Below are 26,619 nucleotides of genomic sequence, written 5' to 3' on the forward strand. Positions count from 1 at the left end.
GGACATGTGGAGACTCCTGGGAGGGGCGGGAGGGATCAGCTACCGGTTCACCCGAATCGGTGCAAACCGACTGAATCCCACCACTGGTGCGAACCCCCAAAAACCTGATCAAATAGACTATGATTTGGTCTCCAAAACTTGGCAACTTTAAGACTTGTGGACTTCAGTTCCCAGAATTCCCCAGCCAGTTGCCAAGTTGGAAGACCCCTGAGTTAAATGAAATCTTCATTTCAAATGACCGTTACGGGATATTATTTTCAATATTTTCTCTTTATATTGAAGAAAAATAGCGTTAAAAAGGAAGACTCCTCCTGGATTTTTCCAGCTCCTAGCCTTTCCCCAAGTTTTCAAGTATCTATCTGATGGCTCAGTGGCTAAGATGCTGAGCTTGTTGAACAGATAGGTCGGCAGTTTGAATTCCTAGCACCGTGTAATGGAGTGAGCTCTCATTACTAGTCCCAGCTTCTGCCAACCTAGCAGTTCGAAAGCACGTAAAAAATGCAAGTAGAAAAATAGGAACCACCTTTGGTGAGAAGGAAACAATGTTCCAAGTGCGCCTTCAGCGTTGAGTCAAGCCGATCACATGACCAGAGATGTATTTATTTATTTATTTATTGAATTTATAGGCCGCCCAATCCCGAAGGACTCCAGGCGGCTTACAAAGAAGGGGAAGAAAAGAAAAAGAAAATAAAAAAGAATGGTTTAAAATTCACAACACACATTCGTTCTAATCAAGGCTGGACCTTAACAATAAGGTCAACAGCCCCAGGCCTGCCGGAACAGCCAGGTTTTAACAGCTTTCCTGAAGGCCGTGAGAGTGGGCAAGGCCCGGACCTCTGGGGATAGCTGATTCCAGAGGGTCGGAGCAGCCACAGAGAAGGCTCTCCTCCGGGGGCCCGCCATCCGACACTGACTGGCTGACGGCATCCGAAGGAGGCCCAATCTGTGGGATCTTACGTTGGGAGGTATGTGGCAGTAGGCGGTCTCGCAGATACGCTGGTCCTAGGCCATGTAGGGCTTTAAAGGTAATAACCAACACCTTGAATTGCGTCCAGAGACCAATTGGTAGCCAGTGCAGCTCGCGGAGGACAGGTGTAACATGGGTGTAGCTCGGTATACCCAATATCGCTTGCCCAGCTGCATTCTGGGCTAGCTATAGTCTCCGAACGCTTTTCAAGGGTAGCCCCATGTAGAGCGCATTGCAATAATCCAGCCTTGAGTTGACAAGGGCGTGAGTGACCATTTGGAGTGCCCCCTGGTCCAGACAGGGCCGCAATTGGTGCACCAGGCAAACCTGGGCAAAGGCCCCCCTGGTCACAGCCGACAGAGGATGTTCCAGTGTCAGCTGTGAATCCAGGAGGACCCCCAAATTGCGGGCCCTCTCTGAGGCGTGTAAGTTTTCACCCCCCAGGATCAAGGACGGACTGTCTGGGCTGTCCTTCGGGGGCAACATCCAAAGCCACTCAGTCTTATCGGGATTGAACACCAATTTGTTCATCCCCATCCAGATCCTGACAGCTTCCAGGCATCAGCACATCATGTCCGCCGCTACACTGAGCTGGCACGGGGCAGATAGATACAACTGTGTATCATCTGCATATTGATGGTACTTTATCCCGTGCTGTCGTATGATCTCACCCAGCGGTTTCATGTAGATGTTAAATAGGAGGGGGGACAAGACCGAACCCTGTGGCACCCCACATTTGAGGGGCCTAGGGGTCGACCTCTGCCCCCTGACCAACACTGACTGCGACCTGTCGGAGAGGTAAGAGGAGAACCACCGTAAAACGGTGCCTCTCACTCCCACCTCCTCCAGACGTCGCAGAAGGATACCATGGTCGATGATATCGAAAGCCGCTGAGAGGTCAAGAAGCACCAGGATAGAGGAATGCCCTCTATCCCTAGCCCGCCAGAGATCATCGATCAGTGCGACCAAAGCGGTTTCAGTGCTGTACCCAGGCCTGAAACCAGACTGACCAGAAAAGGAAGGTTGGAGACAGGACGATAGTTTTTCAGGATGGCTGGATCCAGGGAAAGCTTCTTGAGGAGGGGTCTCACCACCGCTTCCTTCAATGGTTGCGGGAAAGACCCCTCCTGCAAAGATGCGTTGGTAACGCCTGGAGCCAGCCTCATTTCACCTCTCTGCTGGTCGAAACCAGCCAGGAGGGGCACGGGTCCAGTAAACAGGTGGAGGTGCTCATCGCTCCCATGGCCTTGTCCACTTCCTCAGGGGTGACAAATTCGAACTCATCCCAAGAAGTCCGATTGAGACTTACCCTCGGTATCTCGGCTGGTATTGCCCAAGCGGAGTCAAGGTCTGTCCGAAACTGAGTGATTTTATCCGACAGAAACTGAGCAAATTCCCCAGCTCTTCCCTGCAGGGGTTCCCCCACCTCCTCACCTTTCAGGAGGGAGCGGGTCACCCTAAACAGGGCGGCTGGGCGAGATTCCGCAGACGCAATAAGAGCGGAAAAATGTGTGCATTTTGCCGCCGTATCGCCACTAAGTAAGTCCTAATAAAGGCTCTTAATAGTCTTCAGAAAGCGCTGGCTCTTCAGCTTTGAGATGAACATCGACCCCTGGAGTTGGGAACGACTAGCTCATATATATCAGGGGAACCTTTACCTTATTTGAGACAAAATGGATTATTCAACTGCTAGATTGTTGAGATTTCTGGTTTTTTAAACAATGGAAAACAAACTTCTAGGTTTTGTCCCGCCAGGGCTGAGTGAGATTTAGCCCCACCAAACGGGACAGAATTAGATCTTGGCAGTGAGGGATTTCACCCTTTTCACCCGCCTTCCTGCCCTTCACTAATTAGGGTTTATTGATTTAGAGGCAGATGGCAAAGCTTTTGAAATTATGAGAATGGCATAAATTATACAAAGCAAAGCTGAGAGAGACATAGGCTGTAATTTAGTCTGAATGGCATTTTCACTGGATTTCCCAGTCAAAACTCCCAGTGTTTTGTTCAGGGGTATATTGGAAGCATCTTGTGAAGGCACTGAGGGGACGCTGGTTTTTAGGATGGGAGTGGGGGCTTTGGGGGCTTTTTGAGTTTTTTGCTCATCCCCATTTCAAAGCCATAAAGCCAGCGCTCTCCGTGATCATGTGGCCGGCATGACTCAACGCCGAAGGCGCACGGAACGCTGTTCCCTTCCCACCAAAGATGGTTCCTATTTTTCTACTTGCATTTTTTATGTGCTTTTGAACTGCTAGGTTGGCAGAAGCTGGGACAAGTCACGGGAGCTCACTCCGTTACTCCATTATGCTAGGGATTTGAACCGCCAAACTGCCGACCTTTCTGATCGACAAGCTCAGCATCATAGCCACTGAGCTACTGGGTCCCTAATTGTTTCTCTAGCAAAGCATATCTTACTGATGTGTGAACTGTCCTTGTGTTCTGTAATGGTGGTGTATCATAGAGATCCTCCAACCTTTTGAGCAGGCAGGTTGAAAGCATGTTTTGCAAACTTTATTACGGTTCCCACAGAGCCAAAGGGCATATATGTGCACCCCACATCTCTGCTTCATGGGTGGTGAAGAAGGAAAACCAGGCTGGCTGAGGTTTCTCCGGATTGTTGTCCAGGTCAGAATGGAAGTTTTGAATTAGGGGTTTGCATGTACAAGGGCATCAGTAATTGGAGGATACTCCTAAAGTCCAGTTTGCAAACTTGGGGAAGCTGGGATGAGCCAACCTGTCTGGCCTCTCTGAAGATGTTTCATTGATGGGCCTTATTGTCTGCAGCCTTCCATAGTTAAGAAGCAGCTCTGGACAGTTATGGAGAGGTGGTGGGGTCATGGACACACCTCGCCTCTTTTTACTGTGCCTGTTGCTGTTCCTGGAAGTTTATCTTGTTCTTGAAAAGGAATGGACAGTCAAAGCCATCTGTGACTCTTCTATCTTTCCAAGAACTCTTCATCCTACCTTGTGTCTCTTTTAGACTCAGGGCAAAACCCCTTGATGTTTGCAAGGAGCTTCTGTTCTCCATGCTTCTGTGTTTCCCAATATTGCTGGAGACGGTTAGAAGAACAACAAAATAACAGAACAATGGAGTTGAAAGGACCCGTGGAGGTCATCTAGTCCAGTGTTTCTCAACCTTGGCCACTTGAAGATGTCTGGACTTCAACTCCCAGAATTCCCCAGCCAGCATTCGCTGGCTGGGGAATTCTGGGAGTTGAAGTCCAGATATCTTCAAGTGGCCAAGGTTGAAAAACACTGATCTAGTCCATCCCCCTGCTCAAGTAAGAGAGCCTATACCATTTCAGACAGTCTCTTCTTGAAAGCCTCCAGTGAGGGAGCACCCACAACTTCTGGAGGCAAGCAGTTCCACTGGTTAATTCTTCTCACTTTGGAAATTTCTCCTGAATTCCAAGTTGCTTCTCTCCTTGATTAGTTTCCATCCATTGTTTCTTGTCCTGCCTTCTGGTGCCTTGGGAAAAAAAGTGATGGAGCACCCATGACTTCTGGAGGCAAGCAGTTCCAATGGTTTATCGTCCTCCCTGTTAGGAAGTTTCTCCTTAATTCCAGGTAGCTTCTCTCTTTGGTTAGTTCCCGTCCCTTGTCTATGGAGCTTCTCCATCATCGGGTCCTGGTTGTCCCAAAGGGGCTTTTGCAAGAGGCAACTGGGCTTTCTGGTTTTTTCTTTGGAAGACATTTTACTTCTCATCCAGGAAGCTTCTTCAGATCATGAAGAAGCTTCTTGGATCAGAAGCTCTGCGTCTTCAAAGAAAACCCAGGAGGTCCATTTGAAAAAAGCACCTTTGGGATTTCCATCCTTTGCTTCTTCTCCTGCCTTCTGGTGCTTTAAGCTGACCCCCTCCTCTTTTTGGCAGCCCCTCAAATACCGGAATCCTGCTATCATGTCACCCCTGGTCCTTCTTTTCTCCACACGAGCCAAACCCAATTTCTGTGGCCATTCTTCACGTTTTAGCCTTCCCTCAACCATCTTTTGCTTTCCTGGTGCTTTGGAAACCTTTGCCTGCAGCATCTCGAGGCGTTTGGTACGGGGAGAAACCCTGGCAGATGCGGAGTTGTCCGCTGGTGAAGGGCAAAGGCTGCCTCCCTCCGAGGCTGAGCAGCTGCCACTCTCACAGGGGTTTTGTGTGCCGCGAGTCATTGTGCAACTTGGCATTCTCCTGGCAGGCCGGCCCCTGGTTCTTAACTCCTGCGACGATGACACTGAAGGATGATTTCACGCTCGCATGCAAATGGTTTCCCAGGGGTTTGGTGGCCACCAGTGTTGGTCTTTCCTTGGGGGGGAAAATGCATTTTGGAATGGCTGCTGCTGGATTTTTCTGCCGGTCCCCACTAGTGAGTCTGTTGTTAGTTCCTCTAACTCCCCCTCCCCCCGTACCTTTGACCTTAAGCTATCTACCGTGGATCTTATGTGTTTCTTAAGAGCTCCCTCAAGGGAGCATTCATAAGCCAACCAGCCTGCCTACCCATTTATATGTAGTCTTTTTATGTGCTCATGGCTATGTTTTGCTTATTTATATCCATTTATTTGTGCCGTTTTTTCATGTGTTTTCCCTACTTGTTTCCTTGTACTTGTTGACAAATTAAAATCAAATAAAATAACTAGATAAATAAATAAAATAGTGTAGAGAGCAGGAAGAAGCACCGTTGCCAAGTTTAGGAGGCCCGATTGGAAGCCGCCACTTAACTCAAATCTTTCCCTGAAAATCAGGGAAAATCTCCCCATTGTACTCAGGGGTCAGCTCATGCTGCTCTAAGGGGAAGATGTCCTGATGGGGAGGGGGCTGCAGGGGGCTTGTGACATCTTCTCTTGAATGACAAATGGCATCCTTTGCATCCTTTTATCAAAGATGCTCCCAAGCAGGGGAAGTCCTTTGCCCCTCTGCAGATGCCAGGCGGGAAAGCCCAGGGCGGCCCACGGGGCCCTTCCCCATAGAGACAGCACTCATTCTCCCCACCCCACCCCTCTTTTTATTGTGGCATCATGTTATCACTTTCTTTTGATTTGAATTCAGCCCATCCAGAATCGGAATTTCAGAAAAAGCTTTGCTGCTTTTCTGAACGTTTATAGTGCTCCCTACAGAAGCAGGCCAGCAAACTCTGGAAGGTGTTGATGTTGATGTTGTTGATGTTGATTTTATTTATATGCTGCCCTTTTCCCCCGAAGGGGACTCAGGGCGGCTCACAACTCAACCAGGGAAGGGGGATACAAACAAGAATTTAAACGACATAAAAAAAACAATGCATAATTAAAACACAACAGTCATACCAATTCGAGGCGGGGGCAACAGTTCTTTAGCCCCAGGCCTGTCGGAACAGCCAGATTTTAAGGGCTTTGCGGAAGGCCTGGAGGGTGGTGAGGGTTCGAATCTCCACGGGGAGCTCGTTCCAAAGGGTCGGAGCAGCCACAGAGAAGGCTGTCCTCCGAGTAGTCGCCAGTCGACATTGGCCGGCGGATGGAATTCGGAGGAGGCCTAGTCTGTGGGATCTAATCGGTCTAGTGGAGGTAATTGGCAGCAGGCGGTCTCTCAAGTACCCAGGTCCAATACCATGAAGGGCTTTATAAGTGACGACTAGCGCCTTGAAGCGTATCCGGAGACCAATAGGCAGCCAGTGCAGCTCGCGGAGGATAGATGTTACGTGGGTGAACCGAGGCGCACCCATGATCGCTCGCGTGGCTGCATTCTGGACAAGCTGAAGTCGCCAAATGCTCTTCAAGGGCTGCCCCATGTAGAGCACGTTGCAGTAGTCCAGTCTAGAGGTCACAAGGGCACGAGTGACTGTTGTGAGAGCCTCCCGGTTCAGGTAGGGACGCAACTGGTGCACCAGGTGAACCTGTGCAAATGGCCCCCTGGTCACAGCCGACAAGTGGTGTTCAAAAGTCAGCTGTGGGTCCAGGAGGACTCCCAAATTGCGAACCCTGTCTGAGGGGCGTACTGTTTGACCCCCCCAGCCTGAGAGATGGAACACTTGGCCAATTGGCCAAGGAAGGTTGGATTCTCCCTAAAACATCCAGAAAGAGGCAGATGTTTCTGGGAACTGTGTCTTCTTTCACAGTCTATTGGGAGTGAGGAGTTGTTGTCTTGAAGGAAATAAGGGAAGGCAGAATGCTCTCCATGCTCTCTTCCCCCATTGATTGCAAAGGACAGGTTTCGATGGGTCCAGGAGTGGGGATTATGGAGTTGAAGGCCAACCCACGATGTGTGTGTGTGTGAGAGAGAGTGGGGGGGAGTACCAGACTGGGCAAGGAAAGCTGGCTTATTGTAATCCGAGAACAAACATCTGGATCAACCAAGATTCTTTACTTGGGAAAGCACATTCCCCTAGACAGATGTCCTATGCATCTGCTAGCTGTTTATTATTATTATTGTTCATGGCAAAATCAGCCAGATGTTTAGACTGGATTTGGCATTCTTGTCCATCCGTTGACTCCATGACCAACCCAATTTACTTCCGTACGTGGAATTTGGACTGGAGAGACCCTGTTTTTTGTGGGTGTCTGAGCTCCCTTTCATCAGTCTCCGATGCCCCCCAGGGGCACCCTCTTCACCTGGGATCATTTATTTTATTTATTTAGTTTGTCAAATATCTATGATATAACAGGTATAAGTATAAACATGGACATGAAAACAGGAAATGGGTCCGAATAAATGGGGACAGTAGGACAGGCACGCTGGTGTGCTTATGCACGCCCCCCTTTATGGACCTCTTAGGAATGGGGTGAGGTCCATGCTAGACAGCTTAAGGTTGAAGTTTTGGGGGTTTGAGGATGTAACAATGGAGTCAGGTACAGCATTCCAGGCGTTGACCACTCTGTTGCTGAAGTCGTATTTTCTGCAATCGAGTTTGGAGTGGTTTACCTTGAGTTTGTATCTATTGTTTGCCCAAGTGTTATTGCGGTTGAAGCTAAAGTAGTCATTGATAGGTAGGATGTTGTAGCAGACAATTTTATGTACTGCGCTTAGGTCAGAGCGGTGCAGTTCCAGGTTGTCCAAGCCCAAAATTTCAGGCCTGGTGGCAGAAGGGATTCTGTTGTGAGCAGAGGAGTGGAGGACTCTTCTCGTGAAATACTTCTGGACCCGCTCAATTGTATTAATGTCTGACATACAATGTGGATTCCAGGCAGACGAACTGTATTCGAGGATTGGTCTGGCAAAGATTTTGTTAGCAATACAATGTTACCGGAGAAGAAGCTTCACAAAATTAGGTTTACAACTTTTAATGCCTTTTTGGCAATGCTGTTACAGTGAGCTCTGGGGCTCAGATCGTTTGAGATGACTACTCCTAGGTCCTTGACAGAGTGAGGGTTAGTCTAGCCAGGCTCCCAAAAGTCCGGTGGAGCCTCCTGACCATGACATGGGCTTTGTTGTGCTAGTTATGAGACCTGGCAGGAAATGCAGCGTGGAGACAGCTGCTTTGCTGGGGCATTGTGATATTATTAGTGCTTCTGCTCCCTTTTTCTCCTCCTTCGGAAAAAACAATGTCTTTGCGGATGCAGCACCTGCCTGACGCGTCTGGGCTTCCTGCCTTAGGGGTTTTGCAAATAATGAGAATGAATGAATAATAATCTCTCTCTTGCGGACACCTGTGAATAATAGAGGCCAGATGGAAGAGCTCCAAAGAATTGCACCAAGAATGTTTTGTGTGTTGCAGAGGAGACACGTAGCAAAGCAATTCTTCATTTTATTTATTTATTTATTATATAAAAATATTTTTTTAAACACAAATAATACAAACAGTACATATACAACTGAATGCAAAAAGAAAAAAGAAAGACAAAAGGGAAAGGGAAAACCCCACATATTACAGTGCAGGGCCCCCCCGGAGACCTCCCCCCCTTATATTTCTTAGATATACAATATCTTCCAATTGTGCCCTTATCCCCTCCGAAACAACATATATCCTTGAGTAGGTTTATTCCCTTTGCCTTCAACCAACACTGATTTTATAAAATCCCTCCCTATTTCACTATGGTTGTTTGCTTTGTTCATCCCTTTTTTAGAGTTTAATTTCCGTTGTTAATTTATCATTTGTTGCCATACTCCAAAATTAATTATACCAGTCATTTCTTTGAATATCCCAATTTCGTCCCCAATATTTAGCCGTCACTGATCTAGCTGCTATTATCAAATGTATAATCAATTCCTTTTTTTGTTTCATTTATATGTCGTTTTTCCACCAGCAACAATAATGCAATCCTTGGTGACATCTCTAGATAAAAGTGCTCTAATTTCTCTAAACACCATGTCCCATATTTTTTGTGCACTATCACAATCCCATCACATATGTTTATATGTTCCAACCTTTTTCTTGCACCTCCAACAAATATTTGTATATTTACCATCAATTTGATTTAATTTACATGGTGTTAGGTACCTCCTCCATTTCACTTTATATCCATTTTCCTTAATTCTGACATATTCTTATATACTATTCCTAAAATGAAGAGCAATTCTATGTTTTAGAACTTTGCTTTTTTAACCTTAACAATTAGGTTTTGGGCCCTTAAAGATAGCAAAGGGGTGGTTGAATTTTTAGAAGGCAGATAGAAAAGTCTGAATAAGCCCTCCAATATTTTTGTACTAAGGATTCAGTCATCAATGAGCCCCTAAGTCTGATGCATTCGCTAGGTAAGCTTTCCCAGGTATAGTTTTTGGTCCCCCTGTCCTGAACATAGTGGTGGCTGCGTTACTTGGTTATCACCTGCATGTTTTCCTTGGCAGGAAATTCCTCTGCATTTCATGCTTAACATTTTAACTCTGCATTTCATGCTTAACATTTTAAGACCCAGGGGGGTCTTTGCCCAGGTTCTCCTGGTGCACCAATTGCGACCCTATCTGAACTGGGAGGCCCTTCGGATAGTCTCTCACGCCCTCATGACCTCAAGACTGGACTACTGTAATGCGCTTTACATGGGGCTGCCCTTGAAAAGTGTTCGAAGACTTCAGCTAGTCCAGAATGCAGCCGCACGAGCGATTGTGGGTGCACCTAGGTACTCCCACGTTACACCTATCCTCCGCAAGCTGCACTGGCTGCCCATTGATCTCCGGACTCACTTCAAGGTGCTAGTTGTTACTTATAAAGCCCTACATGGCATTGGACCTGGGTACCTGAGCGACCGCCTCCTGCCAATTACCTCCCAAAGACCAATTCGATCACACAGGCTTGGCCTTCTCCGGGTTCCATCTGCCAGCCAATGCCGGCTGGCGACCCCCCCGGGGGAGAGCCTTCTCTGTTGCTGCTCCGGCCCTCTGGAACGAGCTTCCCGTGGAGATCCGGACCCTTACTATCCTCCCGGCCTTCCGTAAAGCTACTAAGTCCTGGCTGTTCCGGCAGGCTGGGGGCTGTTAAAGCACCCAGCCCCGTCTTAATTGTGACTGTTGTGGATTTTAAAATTGTTTGTATTGTCTTATTTATTCCCTCCCCTGTTTATTGTGAGCCGCCCGGAGTCCTTCGGGAGTGGGCGGCATACAAAACCAATAAACCAAACCAAACCAACCAAACCAATTTTACCCCTGGACACCTGCCAGATCAGAGGCTTTTACCAAAAGGAGCAAAACAGCATTGCAGCATCACAGTGCAAATTCTGTTCCTTGTGTGATATCGTGATGCCTGCTCAGAAAGGATTGGAGATGGCATCACATCAGTGTAGTAGTAGGGTTTTGTTTTCTCCATCCCCCCCAAACTGCCCCTGGGGATCTCCCTACAATCGAGAATCTGGGTCAAACAGAGCAGGTACAAATTCCCCACCTTCACAATTTCCTTTGCAGCTCTACTTTCATTCTGGATCTGGCTATTGCAAATTCTAGATTTGACTATTCTGGATTTGGATCTATTTACAGTCCCTGGAAGCTTGCAGACTGCCTTGCTTTCTTTTCTTTTTTTTTCTTTTCTTTTCTTTTCTTTTCTGGACAAGAGATGAGGTTGCCAGGCAGAAATACCCTGGACCACTCAGTCCTGGCCGATGAATTTCCTGTAGAATTCTGGCTTGCTGACTGGGGAATTCTGGGATTAACAGATTAATAGAGTTGGAATGGAATTTGTAGGTCATCTAGTCCAACCCCCTGCCCAAGCAGGAGACCCTACACCATTTCTGACAGATGGCAGTACAGTCTCCCCTTCAAAGCCTCCAGTGATGAAACTCCCACAACTTCTGAAGGCAACTTTTGTTTCATGGGTTGATTGTTCTCACTGTCAGAAAATTCCTCCTTATTTCAGGTTGAATCTCTCCTTGATCAGTTTCCATCCATTTTTCCTTCTCTGGCCTTTGGATGCCTTGGAAAATAGCTTGACTCCCTCCTCTCTGGGGAAGCCCCTCAAGTATTGGAAGACTGCAATCCTGTCTCCCCTGGTCCTTCTCTTCACTAGACTAGCCAGGCCCAGTTCCTGCAACTGCAGGAGAAGAAACTGCTGATTGATCAACATATACAAACCATGATTTGGGGTTTGTCACTGCATTAAGTCACTTCTGCATGCCGAGATTCTTTGCAAACTGGATCTTTTTTTTTTTTTGTCTTCACACCCAGGCCTGTATTCCTGATGCAATTCCCAGGATGGAATTTGACAGCGAGACCACCCTGGTCCCTTGTGGGCAAGACAAATTCATCTCAAAGTAAGTCATCTCCTCCGTTGCCTTTCTGGGCGAGTCTGTGGTAGGCTCTTCGAGAGAAGAGCACCAGGGGGGCAGCGGGAAAGGGTCAAAGTAGGCAAGATGGCAAGCTCAAGAGGATGAGCAAAGCTCCTTTTTGCTCGCCTGCCAATCTTCCAGGCGAGGTTGCAAATGGGCGGGGCTTTAATGGTGCTGCCATGTCCATCATCTCGCCATCTTTTCTGAGCCCTCCCCAGACCCCTCCATGCCATTAATTGGTGGGTGCATTTCCTGGGACAGAAAGGGAGGAGCAATCCATTCTAAGAACATGCTTAGTTCCCATCAAATGTGTGTACAGGAGGGGTCAAAAAAGTCAACATGGCAGCCAGAACCAAACAGTTGAAGCCCGCCTCCATTTTTTTGCACACCTTGTGGGTCTCAACCCATATAAAAGAGGTCTGGGGGATTCACTCGCTCGGGTGTCTTTTTAGAATTCTTTTCTTTTTTAGTGTTTAATTTTTTATATATATATATAAAGTTTTTTATTTTTTCATTTTCATAACATATAACTACATGTATAACCAATACATAACCAACATCGTATTGTATTATTAAATATTTACATCAATTCGTCTTACCATCAACTCCCAAAAACAATTATTGGCTCTTCTGCTCTCCATACACCATATTTGTACCTTATTCATCACTTTCTTCTCCCTCTCTCCCCCCCTCCCTACCTCCTTTCTTCCCTCTGTCGTCCTCTTCTCTACTTCCCCTTTCTCTCTCCTTCTCCTCTCCCCCTTTTCCACTACTTCTTTCTCTCCTCTTCTTCCCCCCTCCCTCCTATCCCTCTCTTCTTCTCTTACCTCTCTCCTCTGCTTCCCACTCTTCATCTCATTTACTTGGTGTATTTCAGCCTCTGAGCAAACTCCATTTTATGTTGATGGTGTTTATAATTCCCTTTCAATAAACATATTTAATTTTAACACGTATCTTCCTCCTTCTTTTTTAAAAGAGAAAAAAGTATACATATATAGTAATTGTATTTTAACCCAACCCCCCAGCCTATTTTTGGTAAAAAATGTAATTTTTAAACATACGTATAAAAAACATAGATGTGGATTATATTTATACGACACACTGGAACTTCATGTTCCTTCTTATAGCAGTTTCAAATAGATTCATCTTTACAATGTCGTGAGTGGAGGGTTACCTGCGTTTATGTCTACCCCTCCCCCTCCCTCTTTTCTCCTGACCCTTGTTTCCTCTCCCTTCTTCCAGGAATGAACTCCTGTTGCACTTGAAGACGTACAACCTTTACTACGAAGGTCAAAACTTGCAGCTTCGGCATCGAGAGGTAGGGAAAGGGACCGGGTGCCCAAACGGGCGAGAAATTAGGAGGCTCTGCTCTTCGCTGAGGGTCTCTTGTGCTTCCCTCCCCGCAGGAAGAAGGCGAGTTCATCGTGGAAGGGTCTCTGAACATCTCCTGGGGTCTCTGCCGGCCCATCCGCCTGCAGATGCAGGACGACAACCAGCGCCTGCGCCCACCTCCTTCCTCCTCCTCCTGGCACTCTGGCTGCAACCTGGGCGCCCATGGGTCAGTACACCCGCATGCGTGTGCGTGCGTGTGTGCACACACCATCTGTCATATTAGTCATGGCCTGTGCCCCAAAACAAAGGCTAAGGATGGGTTGCAGGCAAAGGTCTCCCCCCAACTTCTGACGGCTCATTGTTCAGAGGGGAGATGTGAATGAGCAGCTGTTCTCTGCCCCAGACTCTCCCCCCCCCCCCCGCTCTGAATGGGCTTTTCTCAGGGGGTGAAGGGGCTCCTATAGCCTGCTGGGAGGAAGGAGGAGGGGATTCGGGACTTTGGGGAGAACAGGAAGCTCCTTTGGGACTCTGCCCCCCCCCCGCCTTTCTCACCTGATCAGATACTTTTTCCCCCAACATTTGTTTGTTTATATTTTCCAGCATTTGTATGTGGGGGTATAAAAGGTGGGATATCTATCTGCCTGCCTGCCTGCCTGCCTGCCTATCATCCATCCATCCACCCACCCACCCATCCAATCTATCTATCTCTTCCGACCGACTGTCTGTCTGTCTGTCTGTCTGTCTGTCTGTCTGTCTCTCTCTCTCTCTCTCTATCTATCTATCTATCTATCTATCTATCTATCTATCTATCTATCATCTATCTATCTATCATCTTTTTCATCCATTCTCCCTCCTCCCCCTCTCTTTCATCTGCCGAGGGATTCCTAGCCCACTCTGGGGAAAGTCATTGGGGGGCTGGGAGTAAGACCTGCAGTGGGCCAGCCAAGCCTTTCTGGAAGAGTTTTACACGGAAAATTCCCCAAACCTGCAGTTATGACCCTTTGTGTGATAACATATAATTCTTTTTTTTTTGTTGCATGTTTTAATTTCCCTGTTTTGGTTTCAAGATGACTCTCTGTAATCTTTGATTTAAATAAAGATTTAGAGGAAGAGGGGGAAGGCTGAGCTAAATACCAAAGTACCATCGGATGAGAATCTCCATGCCAGTTCCTGGAATCTTTATTTTATTTTTTATTTTATCCCTGCCTTTTTATTTTTTATACATAACTCAAGGGGACAACGATACAGAATGCTCCTTCCTCTCCCTCTTTTCCCTTAAACAAGAACCCTGTGAGGTGGGCTGGACTGAGGGTGGGGCAGCCCTGAGATATTGGAACACAGCTATCATTTCCATTTGTTTTTTGGATGCTAGTGATTTCTCCACCTAACTCTTCTCCTGATGGCCTTCTCAAAGAAATACGTTGAATGTTGGGTGGCTGTGGGAGGCTTGGGGCCCACAGTGAATGGCAGCCCATGGCAATCCAGAATTGTTTGAAGGAGCTCTCGGCCCCGGCCGCCAACAGGAGAGGACCAGTGGTCAAACCTGAAGGACTTCCGGCATCTTCTCAGATGTACTGAAACCAGGCCTGGTGGGCTCTAATAAAAAGTTGGTAGGATACTTTAGACTCCCTCTTCTTTGTGGCAGCCTCTGAGACATTGGGAGGCTGCTATCATGTCTCCCCTAGTCCTTCTTTTCATTAAACTAGACATACCCCGTTCCTGCAACCATTCTTCATATGTTTTAGCCTCCAGTCCCCTCATCATCTTTGTTGCTCTTCTCTGCACTCTTTCTAGAGTCTCCACATCTTTTCTACATCGTGGCGACCAAAACTGAATGCAAATATTCCAAGTGTGGCCTCACCAAAGCCTTATAAAATGGTATTAACACTTGGCGTGTGATCTCGATTCTCTTCCTCTGTTTATGTAGCCTAGACCTGGGTTGGCTTTTTTGGCAGCTGCTGCCCATGGCTGGCTCCTATTTCAATGGTTGTCCACCAGGACTCCAAGATCCCTCTCACAGTTACCACTATTGAGCAAGGTGCCACACATCTCATCCATTGCATCCCCTTCAGATGTTGGGGACCATTGGTGTAAAGCAGCAGGCCAGAAGGTTCCATCCTGCCTTCCTTTCTGCTGCCCTTCCCCCTTGGAGGACTGCAGGGCACCCTCCTGGTAGACCGATGGCCAACTCTGCAGGGCTTCCATAATGCAGCTCCCTTGGGCCAACCTTCCCACCTTCAACCCCCAACCGGTGGACTAAACGTGTTTGCCTGTTTGGTGTCTGGATTGAGGAGGACTTGCTTCCTAAAACTTGACCAAGGCTTCCTTCCCCCTTTGGCTCTTGACTTCCTTCTCCTGTTCCCCCCCAGGTCTGTCCTTAAGCCTACGACGTTGCCTGATATTCAGGTCACGGAGGCCGAGCCCACATCCGAAGGGGACTCGACGGAGGAGAAAGCAGGTAGGATCGGAAAGGAGGCGGCCACTACTCAGACCAAGGGATGGGGGTGGGGTGAGGGGGAGAAGCTCCTTTTTCATGGATTTCCACCGGTGGGGCCTGTTTCAGAAAGGAAGAAAGAATATGTATACACAGATTTGTTGGATTTACATCCTGCCTTTTCTTTAGTTTTAAGGCATGTTTTGCATAGAGCCTCCTCCTCCTTTCCCGCCCAAATTGATTGATTATGTGCCATCCAAGTCATTTTCAACTCCTAGTAACCACTTAGAGAAACCTTCTCCATCTGTCTCTCACTTGGTCCTTCAGGTTTACTATGGCACCCCAGTTGCTACTGAATCTGAGTCCACCTCCCTCCCTTCCTTCTTTCTCTCTCTTTCCTCCCTTCCTTCTTTCCTTCCTTTCTTTTTCCTCCTCCCTCCTCCCTCCCTCCCCCTTCCTTTCTTCCTTCCTCCTGCTCTCCCTCCCTCCTTCCTTCCTTCCTTCTTTCCTTCCTTTCTCTCTCTCTTTCCCTCCTTCTTTCTCTCTCTCTTTCCTCCCTTTCAATTTCTTCCTTCCACCCTCCTTCCTCCCTCTCTCCCCCTTCCATTCTTCCTTCCTCCTGCTCTCCTTCCTATCCACCAACCTTCCTTCCTTCCTTTCTTTTTCTTTCTTCCCTCCATACCTCCCTTTTCCCTCCCTCCTTCCCTTCCTTCCTTCCTTCCTTCTTTCATCTTTCTTTCTTTCTTTCTTTCTTTCTCTCTTCTCCCTTTTTCTTCCTTCCTTCCCTCCCTCCTTTCTTCCCTCCCTCTCTCCCTCCCTTTGCTCTTGTGCAAGACGGTTGCAATGTATGTTTTCATTTCAGGATTAGGACTGCTCAACTCTGGAGATTAACTGCTATAAGAGAGTTTCCAGCTTGGGTGTTTTTAAAAACAGAGCGCTTCGTGGCAGACAGAGCCAGGATTGCTCAGCCCTGAATTCTGTGCCGGAATCTGTGATGAGTTGAGAAATAACAGGAGGAGGGGAGTGGGCTTTGCACACATACATACACAATGACACAGACACACACAGGCAGATTCTTGCCTGTGGGGTTGTGGCATCTGTGGAGAATGAAAGACCTTTGATGTGATCCAGCTCTGTGGCTTAGGAATTTGCAAATACAAGTATGTACAAACACACACACACACACACACACACACACACACACACACACACACACACGCACACACAGGCATCTGGCACCCAGGGATGTGAAGGAATCAGCCTGGCTTCTCCTCCCCCACTTCCCTGGCAACGGGAGTCCTCCTTCCTTGCGACACAAAGCCTTGTTGCTGTGAGTTGCCATGGCTCCCCTTCCTGTTTGAGAAAACAGGGGAGCTGCTGATGGGCAGCTGAGGCGGAGGAAGGCCGGGGGTTTCTTGGCCATCAGAACGACAGCCTTCCCTTAGAAATGACAAGCCAATGGCTTATTGCGGCTCCTAGAATAGAGGTGTCAAACTCAATTTCATTGAGGGCCACATCAGGGTTGTGTAGGACCTTGGGTGGGCTCGACATCACTCCTGTCGGGGGCACCTGTGGCAGCCCAAGTCCTCTGCCAGTGAAAACGGGTTCCCGAGCTCCATTTTCGGCTGCGACAGCCTCCTGCAATCCTCTGCCAGTTGAAAATGAAGCTCAGGAGGGCCACACGTGCGAATGGAGATTCAGGTTAATATCAGGGTTCCAAATAGCATCCAAAATTAAATTGAAGTCTGAGGCAAAGCATTGCTCAACGTTCCAATTTATTAAGGGAGCCATGTCTGGGAAACCCCAAATCTGAAAGCTTCCCGGTTTTCCCCACCCGCTTGAAAGTTCAAGATCTTGCCCCCACACCCACAAGTCCATCCCATGGTCCAATCTCCCACTGCCACACTGGCAGCTTCCACCCACCCAGTTCCGGTCAGGTGCAGAGGTGCAAAGACAAAGGATGACCTTGGCTTTCTACAAAGAATTTTGTTATGGCCATATATCATCTAATCCCCCCCCCCCCTCTCATTTTCCCACGATAGAAAATGCATCGTAGAATAATAGAAAGTGTGGCAGGCCAAAGACCCAAAAGAAAAGATGGCTGCAGGCCTGACACCATGTTTATACTTAATATTTGTTATCTCGTGCATGTTTGACAAACGAAATAAATAAAATAAATAAATAAAATTTTGCCCCTGTGCTTCTCTTCCCCCACCCCCCAACCAACCCCCCCCCTCCAGGCAAATTTTTGGCCCCAACCACTTTGCAGTCCTGGAATGAATAATGCTGCGCTGTGCATGATTTGGAAATTGCACATTTGCAGGCTGACTTCCGTAGTGCTGAGCTGGCCCCACACGGATAGGGAGGAAGCTGAGGTCGGTCCTGCTGCCGTTTGGAGTCTACTTATCTTACCATCGGCTGAATGTGGCCGACAACTTCCGCTTCTTGCTTCCTCCTTAACAGCAGGAGTCCTGCAATTGGAAGAGCTGTTGCTAAAGCTTCAACTGCAGGAAGGGGTGGGTTGCAGAGGGCAGCTTAAGTTGCAACGGCTTTTAAAATCAGAGAAGAGTGTGACAATACAGTCCAAGTCCCAAAGGTGCTTTTTTTTTCAGGAGGCCACTGGACTTCCTTATTTTTTTTTCTTTTGAAGGCTTGAGTTTTGAGTTTTTGAGTTTTATTGGGATTTATATGCCGCCCTTTTCCCTGAGGGGACTCAGGGTGGCTTACAACCACAAGGGAGGGGGGTGCAGTGTCAAAAACAGAACAGTATGTGAACAAAGAAAAAAATAGTAAAAACACAACTTTCATTCAGCAATCAAACACTCGGGCGGGTAAATTGGGAACCTATCCCCAGGCCTGCTGGGAGAGCCAGATCTTGAGGGCTGCGCGGAAGGTCTGGATAGTGGTGAGGGTACGGATCTCAACGGGGAGGTCGTTCCACAGGGTCGGAGCTGCAACAGAAAAGGCTCTCCTCCGTGTGGTTGCCAGTCGGCATTGACTGGCAGATGGAATTCGGAGGAGGCCCAGTCTGTGCGATCTAATTGGTCGATTTAGGGAGGTAATCGGCAGAAGGCGGTCTCTCAAGTACCCAGATCCACTACCATGGAGTGCTTTAAAGATGGTCATCAGTACCCTGAAGCGCACCCGGAGACGAACAGGTAGCCAGTGCAGCTCGCGGAGGACGGGTGTAACGTGGGCGAACCGCGGTGCGCCCACTATCACTCGCGCGGCTGCATTCTGGACTAGCTGTAGCCGCCGGATGCACTTCAAGGGCAACCCCATGTAGAGCCCGTTGCAGTATTCCAGCCTAGAGATCACAAGGGTACGAGTGACTGTTGTGAGAGCCTCCCGGTCTAGGTAGGGCCGCAACTGGCGGACCAGGCGAACCTGGGCAAATGCCCCCCTGGTCACAGCTGACAGCTGGTGGTCAAAAGTCAGCTGTGGGTCCAGGAGGACTCCTAAGTTGCGGACCCTATCTGAGGGGTATAAAATTTGACCCCCCAGCCTAAGCGTTGGTGTATTAGCCAAATTATTGGGAGGGAAGCACAACAGCCACTCGGTCTTGTCCGGGTTGAGTACCAGTTTGTTAGCACTCATCCAGTCCTTAACGGCCTCCAGACCCTGGTTCATCACGTCCACCGCTTCATTGAGTTGGCACGGGGCGGACAGATACAGTTGCGTATCGTCCGCATATTGGTGGTATTTTATCCCGTGCCTCCGAATGATCTCGCCCAGCGGTTTCATGTATATGTTAAATAGTAGGGGGGATAAGACCGAACCCTGCGGCACCCCACATGTTAGGGGCCTCAGGGACAATCTCTGCCCCCCGACCAACACCGACTGCGACCTGTCCGAGAGGTAGGAGGAGAACCACCGTAAAACAGTGCCTCCCACTCCCACCTCCCGCAGACGTCGCAGAAGGATACCATGGTCGATGGTATCGAAAGCCGCTGAGAGGTCAAGGAGAACCAGGATGGACGCATAGCCTCCATCTCTGGCCCTCCAGAGATCATCGGTCAATGCGACCAAAGCGGTTTCTGTGCTGTAACCAGGTCTGAAGCCGGACTGGAAGGGGTCAAGATAACTAGCTTCCTCCAAGGCCCGTTGAAGCTGGAAGGCCACCACCTTCTCAACAACCTTCCCGATAAAGGGGAGGTTGGAGACAGGACGAAAGTTGTTTAGAATGGCTGGATCTAAGGATGGTTTTTTCAGGAGGGGTCTCACCACCGCCGTTTTAAGTACGGCGGGGAAGTGCCCCTCCCGAAGGGAGGCGGTCACAACCGCCTGGATCCAGCCATGTGTCACCTCCCTGCTGTTGGCAACCAGCCAGGAGGGACACGGGTCCAGATACAAGTGGAGGCACTTACAGCTCGAATGGCCTTGTCCACATCCCCAGAGGCAACATCCTGGAACTCAACCCAGAGATGGTGTGGCAAGTGGTCCTCCTGTGTCTCGGCTGGATCTACTGCGGTGGAGTCCAAGTCCGATGAGAAGGCGTTTCGCTTCTCATCCAAGAAGCTTCTTCAACTCTGACTGGCGTGTGGGGGATGGAAGGATTGATATTCCTTGCAGACATCTGGTCATTTGCATCCTTTTAGAGGGTCATTGTAGCACTTGGAGGTTTATCTGTGTCCTGTTAACTGTTGCATTTTTTGCCAGTGGCAAAAATAAACAAAAAATGAAACTCCCCCTGGCTGTAAAATTGACTTGAAAAGCAGGAGAGACAGTGAAGCCAAAGGCATTTTTCGGGTTTCTACAGAAATCGGACAATGGCCGGGCTTTGCCGTCTGCTGGACGCCAGAACGGCGTCTGTGAATTTCATCTCACAATAGTGGCGACACTCCAGGCCACAAAAGGAGGAGAGCGAGACCGATTGGCTGCCGAGCCTCTTGGGGACGGCCTGAGGGCCACGAGGAGGAGGAGGAGGATTTCATGGGCTTGATGAATGTCAGCATAATTTAATTGCATGTCCACAGAAGAGTTGCTTCCAATTAATTTGGACGGCTTTCTTTCCGCTGCTCTCCCTCTCCCTCCAAATGGTGCCATTAAGATTCAAGAGAGGCCTGGGTAGCAAATCTCCCTTTGCAGATTGTACGCATGATTCTCCGCACACATAACGTGGCCTTTGTTGATGTGGAAAGGGTCTTTTTTTTTGGTGGAAGAACTCAACAACGGAGAGCTGGCTCCCCACTCTAAAAGACGTCCATTCATCAAACGGATGAATGCTCAAGACTGATCTTGAAATGTTTCTCTTGTTAGAGAAGGGAAAACAAAGGGAATATTGTCTGTCTTCACATATCTACATTGTGTGTGTGTGTGTTCCACAAATTCATGTCTATATTTGAAGAGGTGTTGGAGGAAGTTTGTATATAGTGGTGGGTTGCTCTTACTGTCACTACCAGTATGCTGATCACGCGCTCACGTGTTCTGTTTGTGCGCCTGACTTGCGCTGTGCATGTGTGCGCAATCTACTGCCCTGCGACAATCAGCTGCTTGTTGGTTGTCTAGCCACTGCAGCCACCGTACCAGTACGCTCTCAACTGCTCCTGGCCACTACCGGCCATACCTGCAGCAACCCCCCCCCCCCCCCTCTGGTTGTATGAGGAAGTCGATAATCCTAATTTATTAAGTTATATTGCTAGTCCTCGATTCCTGACCAGGATTGAGTCCAAATTCCCATCGCTTAAGCAGACGTAGTTGTTAAGTGAGTTTCGCCCCATTTTCCAACCTTGGTTGTTAAGTGAACTGCTGCAGTTGTGAAGTGAGTAAAATGGGGATTAAGTGAATCCGGCTTTCTCACTGACTTTGTTTGTCGGAAGGTCCCAAAAGAGGAAGTGCAGCATGCGGTCGTTAAGCACACCCGCCTTCCCCCATTGCCTTTGCCTGTCCGAAGCCAGCTGGGAAGGTCACAACAGACCCTGTGCGGCCACTTCCGTCATAAGTACATGTCAGTTGCCAAGCCTCTGAATTGGGATCACATGACCACAGGGAGGGGCCACAAGGATCGTTCGTGTGAAAAACCACCATACGTCACTTTTTCAGGGCTGTGTCACTTTTGAGTGGTCCCTAAATTAGAGGTGGGTCCTCCCAGTTTGGTCCGGTTCAACCGAACCATTAGTGGAATTCAGGCCTGGGCCGCAGAACCGGCAGTGAGCCAGACCTGCCCTGCCCCCAAACCGGTTCCCTCGCCACCACTGGGCCGCCACCATTTTGGATTTCAGGGACTGCCCAGGCGCAGGCGTTGTAAATAGTTCTAGCACGGAGAACAATTTACATTGAATGGCACGTGTGGGTTGCGAACCGGTAGTAAAAGCAGCAGCCACCCACCCCTGCACTAAATGAATGGTTGTAAGTCAAGCCCTACCTGTTCTTACCCAGCTACCCGAACACAACAAATTCTTTGTGGTTAAATCAATGGTTCCGTTATTAGGAGCGCCAGCAACCCCGGCAAAAAGTTTCTCTCTCACACAGGCTAAGAAGTCCGTCCGGCAGGGAGGTGAAAAGTTGTCTGCCACATCTATTCATCTCTGCCCCCTGCCTTTGATCCCCAGAGCTAGGGTGGGGCTTCACTAGCAGCGGTGCCTCTTCTGTCCCAAGGACCGTCCCAAAGATTTCCACTGCTCTCCTCTCCTCTGCCTTCTGTGCATCTGTGCGTCAGGCACTGGACACAGCTGTTCCTCCTTTTCCTCCTCAGCCACCTCCAGACCTGGGGGCTGTTGACTCTCCATCTGAGGGCTGACGGGTGGCCCAGGCTCCACCTCTGCGTCTCTCTCTGCCAGCTCCATTCCCTCTTCCCCCTCGGAGCTCTCAGGTTGTCTTGATTCTGACCCGGACTCTCATGCCCCCCCTCCTCTGATTTGGCTGCTGGAGGGGCCAGTAGCCAACAAGCCACAACACTACCTGTATGTGTCTGACTTGCAGCAACTGGGAGTGTTGTAGAGTGCCCCCTCCCCATTTTACAGGCATTGCTCACACCTAGGAAAGGGGTGGGATGTGCATCCCAAGGTGGGGTGGGAAGCCAACATGGTTTTGTCACTTTGAGGAACGCCTCCAGTCCTTTGGACGCCTCTGATGTTTGCATGCTTTTAAGGGGTCTTTGCAACTCTACATTTCAGAGGATAACGAGTTCAAAGATCAATTAGAAGAGACGCCCCAACTCATGCGGACACGGAGCGACGTGGGTGTGCGCCGCAGAGGGAACCTTCGCACCCCCAGTGACCAGCGGCGGATCAAGCGCCACCGCTTCTCCATCAATGGGCATTTCTACAATCACAAAGTGAGCCTCACGGGGGGCTAGCAGGGGGATGGATGGGGTGGATGGGAGTCTTTTTGGCAAACCAAGGAAGAAGATCTATAAAAAAGATGTGGAAACTCTAGAAAGAATGCAGAGAAGAGCAACCAAGATGATTAGGGGGCTGGAGTCTAAAACACAAGAACCGTTGCTGAAATTGGGTAAGTCTACTCTGATGAAAAGAAGGACCAGGGGAGACATGATAGCAGTGTCCCAATATCTAAAGGGCTGCCTCAAAGAAGAGGGAGTCAAACTATTCTCCAAAGCACCTCAGGGCAGGACAAGAAACAATGGGTGGAAACTAATCAAGGAGAGAAGCAACCTAGTTGATCCTATTGTGGGAACTCCGTCTTTTAATCTGTCAGGTTTCCAAATAGCATCCAAAAGTAAATCAGAGTCCGAGGCAAAGTATTGCTCAAAGTTCCAATTTATTAAGAGAGCCCTGTTGGCACATCTGGGAAAACCTGAATCTGAAAGCTTCCCGGTTTTTCCACTCAGTTGAAAGTTCACAAACTTGACCCACATCCACCATCCCATCTCATGGTCCAACCTTCCACTGCTATGCTGGCAGTTCCACCCATTCAGTTCCGGTTAGGTGCAGAGGTGCAGAACCAAAGGATGACCTTGGCTTTCCAGATAGAATTTTGTTATGGCTATATATCATCTAACTCCGTATAATCCCTCCTCCCATTTTTCCACAATAGAAAACGCATAGTAGAATAATAGAAAGTGTGGCAGGCCAAAGATGCAAAGGAAAAAATGGCTGCAGGCCTGACACTAACCTCGTCCTCACTCCAATCCTGCATGGCCTGTAACAGCTTCCTTCTGACAAAAGTCTCAGCCTGGTTCTTCCTGTGATCCATGCTCTCTCCTTCTGCTTCCTCCCTCAGACGTCCGTGTTCACCCCAGCCTACGGCTCCGTCACCAATGTTCGGATCAACAGCACCATGACTACACCACAAGTGCTGAAGCTGCTACTCAACAAGTTTAAGGCATGTTTTGTTCTGATTCTGGGCTGCAGCTGAGCCTGCTGCCCTGCCGACACCCTCTCCTCCTGCTGCCACCCTCTCCAGAATGCGAAGCTGGGCTGCAATGGTGGCAGCTTCAGGAGACGCTGGCTGGTGGGGAGGGGGCGGGCGAGACTAGTGTGAATGCTGCTTACCTGTGTGTAGGAAGGAGGAGGCAGTTGTGTGGATGCATGTGGTGAAAGAGAGGTAGGGCGAGCGTCAGAGAGAGCCGGTTCGGGGGGCATGGCCAGCCAGCTATCATACCAGTTCAGCAACCCACGCTCAATTATCACTACTGGTTCTCCTGAACTGGTTTGAACAGGAACAACTCACCTCTGGGCAGATTTCATGCTTACAGTATCAACATCAACTCTTCTCTTCTTCTCAATGATTCCCTCCCTTACTCTACACACCAAGCAAATCCCGTTTTTAAAGCTTCCTTCCAGGGGCATTTGGAGGACTACAGCCCCTGCTTGATCAGGGGCGCAGGGGTCTCTTCGCCTCCTCTGATACTCATAACATTCCTTCAAACTGGCATCTGGTCTCCTGGCTTTGCCAGGGAGCAGAATAGGGAGTGGGATTTTCTACAGCACAATGAAAGCAACTCAACATGGCAGACTTTTCATAACCCAAACGAGGTAACATCAGTGTAGCACTGATTATGTAACCTAGTTTGGTTCATGAAATGTCTACAAGAAAACAACCAAGCTTAGAGAACACTAAGGAGGCCGCAGTTCTCCTCCTCCTCCTCCCTTCGTCGAGTAATGAAACATCTGCAAGAAAACAACCAAGCTCAGAGAACACCAAGGACCCTTTATTGCAATCCAGAGCTATAAATATTCTCCTTTTATCAATACCTAATATTTCTTCCTCCTCCTCCTTTTCCCATAACAACTACTCTGTCTTGACCAAGGCGGGATTAGAACTCAGAGTCTTCTGGCAATTGGCACAAGGTCACTTAACCAGGTGCTGTGCCCAAAACGGGACTAGAACCTTTTGGGTTTCTAGTTTGCTCCCTTAACTACTAGACCAGACTGTCTCAACTGAAGTCAGGAAATAAGGCAATGATGATCTGGACTCCACCTTGGCTTGTTTGGAACAAGAAGCCTTTGGGGAGATGGATCAGGGCTGCGTGCGCAGAGAACCAATGCTCTTTTTTTTTCTCCTGCTTTCAGATTGAAAACTCAGCGGAAGAATTTGCTTTGTACATTGTACACACCAGTGGAGGTGAGAAGGATGTTGTGGTGTCTCGCAGTGGTTCTTTGCAAGCTTTTTTTTGGGCCCATGGTCCTCTCTTGGGCCTCTCTTGAGCAGGTGGATAAAGTCAGAATAAAGACATTTGTAGGGAGACTCAGTGGCTAAGATGCTGAGCTTGTCGATCAGAAAGGTCAGCAGTTTGGCGGTTCGAATCCCTAGCACTGCATGACGGAGTGACTCCCGTGACTTGTCCCAGCTTCTGCCAACCTAGCAGTTTGAAAACACGTAAAAATGCAAGTAGAAAAATAGGAACCACCTTTGGTGGGAAGGGAACAGCGTTCTGTGCGCTTTCGGTGTTGAGTCATGCTGGCCACATGACCATGGAGATGTCTTCGGACAGCGCTGGCTCTTTGGCTTTGACTCTAGGGGGCTCTTTCCCCCCTAGAGTCGGGAACGACTAGCACACATGTGCAAGGGAAATCTCTAGCAAGGTGGATGAACTTAAACACAATGTAATTTTGGAAGACCTGAAGGACTAGATTGGGGATAGATCATTCCAGAGAAGGTCCACCTAGGAGGTCACTAGGAATTGACACCAGCTTGGAGCCCACAATCCTTCTCGCTGTAGAAAGACTTTGGATGCTTCCAGGTGCTGTTTTCATGCATCCTGTGTAAACTGGGAGAAGTTTCTGGATTTGTGTCTTAGAGGAGGCCATTTTCTTTCTCTTATTGGCAAGCATGAGTTGTTCATGAGGTCCCCACCCTTCTCCTTGTTCTCTATTTCCTGCAGAGAAGCAGAAGCTCAAGGGCACAGATTACCCACTGATTGCCCGCATTCTGCAGGGGCCGTGTGAACAGGTCTCCAAGGTCTTTTTGATGGAGAAGGACCAGGTGGAAGAAGTCACCTATGACGTGAGTAGTTGTGTGGTGGGAATCCATCCTTTGCTTATCACATAAAGGTGCTTCCACAGTGTCCAACTTCTTTGGAGGAGAAACATGCTAGGCCAGTGATGCCGAAACCTTTCAGCACTGAATGCCCAAACCAGAACGTACATTCACGTGTGCATGCTCAAGCGCCAAAAACCTGAAGGCCAACTGGCCAGCGTGCATGCAGCTTTAGGTTCTGGCACATGCATGTGTGCCAGCCAGCTGGTCTTCATGTGCCCACAGAGAAGGCTCTGCATGGCAACTCTGGCATGTGTGCCATAGGTTTGCTGTCCCGCTGCTAGGCCCACCATTAAAACTTCTGCCGGGCTCTCTTTCCAAAATCCCCGTGTCTTCAGGAGGTAGCTCTTCACTTATTTGTGTCATTATTTCTCATGATTTATATTAATAATCGACTTGCTTATAGTTATTGAGAGCTATTTTGAGTACTTGCTGGTACATTTATTTCAGGGGTCGCATATTCTTATTTTCCGTGTTTAATCTACTCCAGAGGTGGAATTCAGCAGGTTCTGACAGGTTCTGGAGAACCAGTAGTGGAAATTTTGAGTTTGAGTAGAAAAGGCAGATACCACCTCTGGCTGGCCCCACCAGCATCTATTCTCTGCCTCCTGAGTCCCAGCTGATGGGGAGGGAATGGGATTTTGCAGTATCCTTCCCCTGCCATGCCTACCAAGCCACTCCTCTGGAACTAGTAGTAAAAAAAAATTGAATTCTACCACTTATCCACTCCATTAGTTTGTTGTGGTAGAAGAGTGGAGACACAATGCTGTGTCTGACCTTTTTGGTGGAAATGTGAGACATGACGGT

At 48.6% G+C, this 26,619-nt stretch overlaps 1 protein-coding gene across 3 annotated transcripts in view; it reads left to right on the forward strand.

Moving 5' to 3' along the window:
- RASSF2 (Ras association domain family member 2) overlaps positions 1–26,619 on the forward strand; it is a 43,483-nt gene that overhangs the window by 7,635 nt on the left and 9,229 nt on the right. For all 3 annotated transcript variants that reach the window (XM_032229699.1, XM_032229698.1, XM_032229701.1), the window contains exons 2-9: positions 11,506–11,591; positions 12,849–12,924; positions 13,013–13,164; positions 15,308–15,396; positions 22,488–22,648; positions 23,554–23,655; positions 24,846–24,897; positions 25,658–25,779. In XM_032229699.1, coding sequence (XP_032085590.1) covers positions 11,533–11,591; positions 12,849–12,924; positions 13,013–13,164; positions 15,308–15,396; positions 22,488–22,648; positions 23,554–23,655; positions 24,846–24,897; positions 25,658–25,779 — 813 coding nt within the window. In that variant the 5' untranslated portion in view covers positions 11,506–11,532. The remainder of the gene's footprint in view (positions 1–11,505; positions 11,592–12,848; positions 12,925–13,012; positions 13,165–15,307; positions 15,397–22,487; positions 22,649–23,553; positions 23,656–24,845; positions 24,898–25,657; positions 25,780–26,619) is intronic.

This window comes from Thamnophis elegans, chromosome 13 (genome assembly GCF_009769535.1).
Source record: "Thamnophis elegans isolate rThaEle1 chromosome 13, rThaEle1.pri, whole genome shotgun sequence".
Classification (NCBI taxonomy): Eukaryota; Metazoa; Chordata; class Lepidosauria; order Squamata; family Colubridae; genus Thamnophis; species Thamnophis elegans.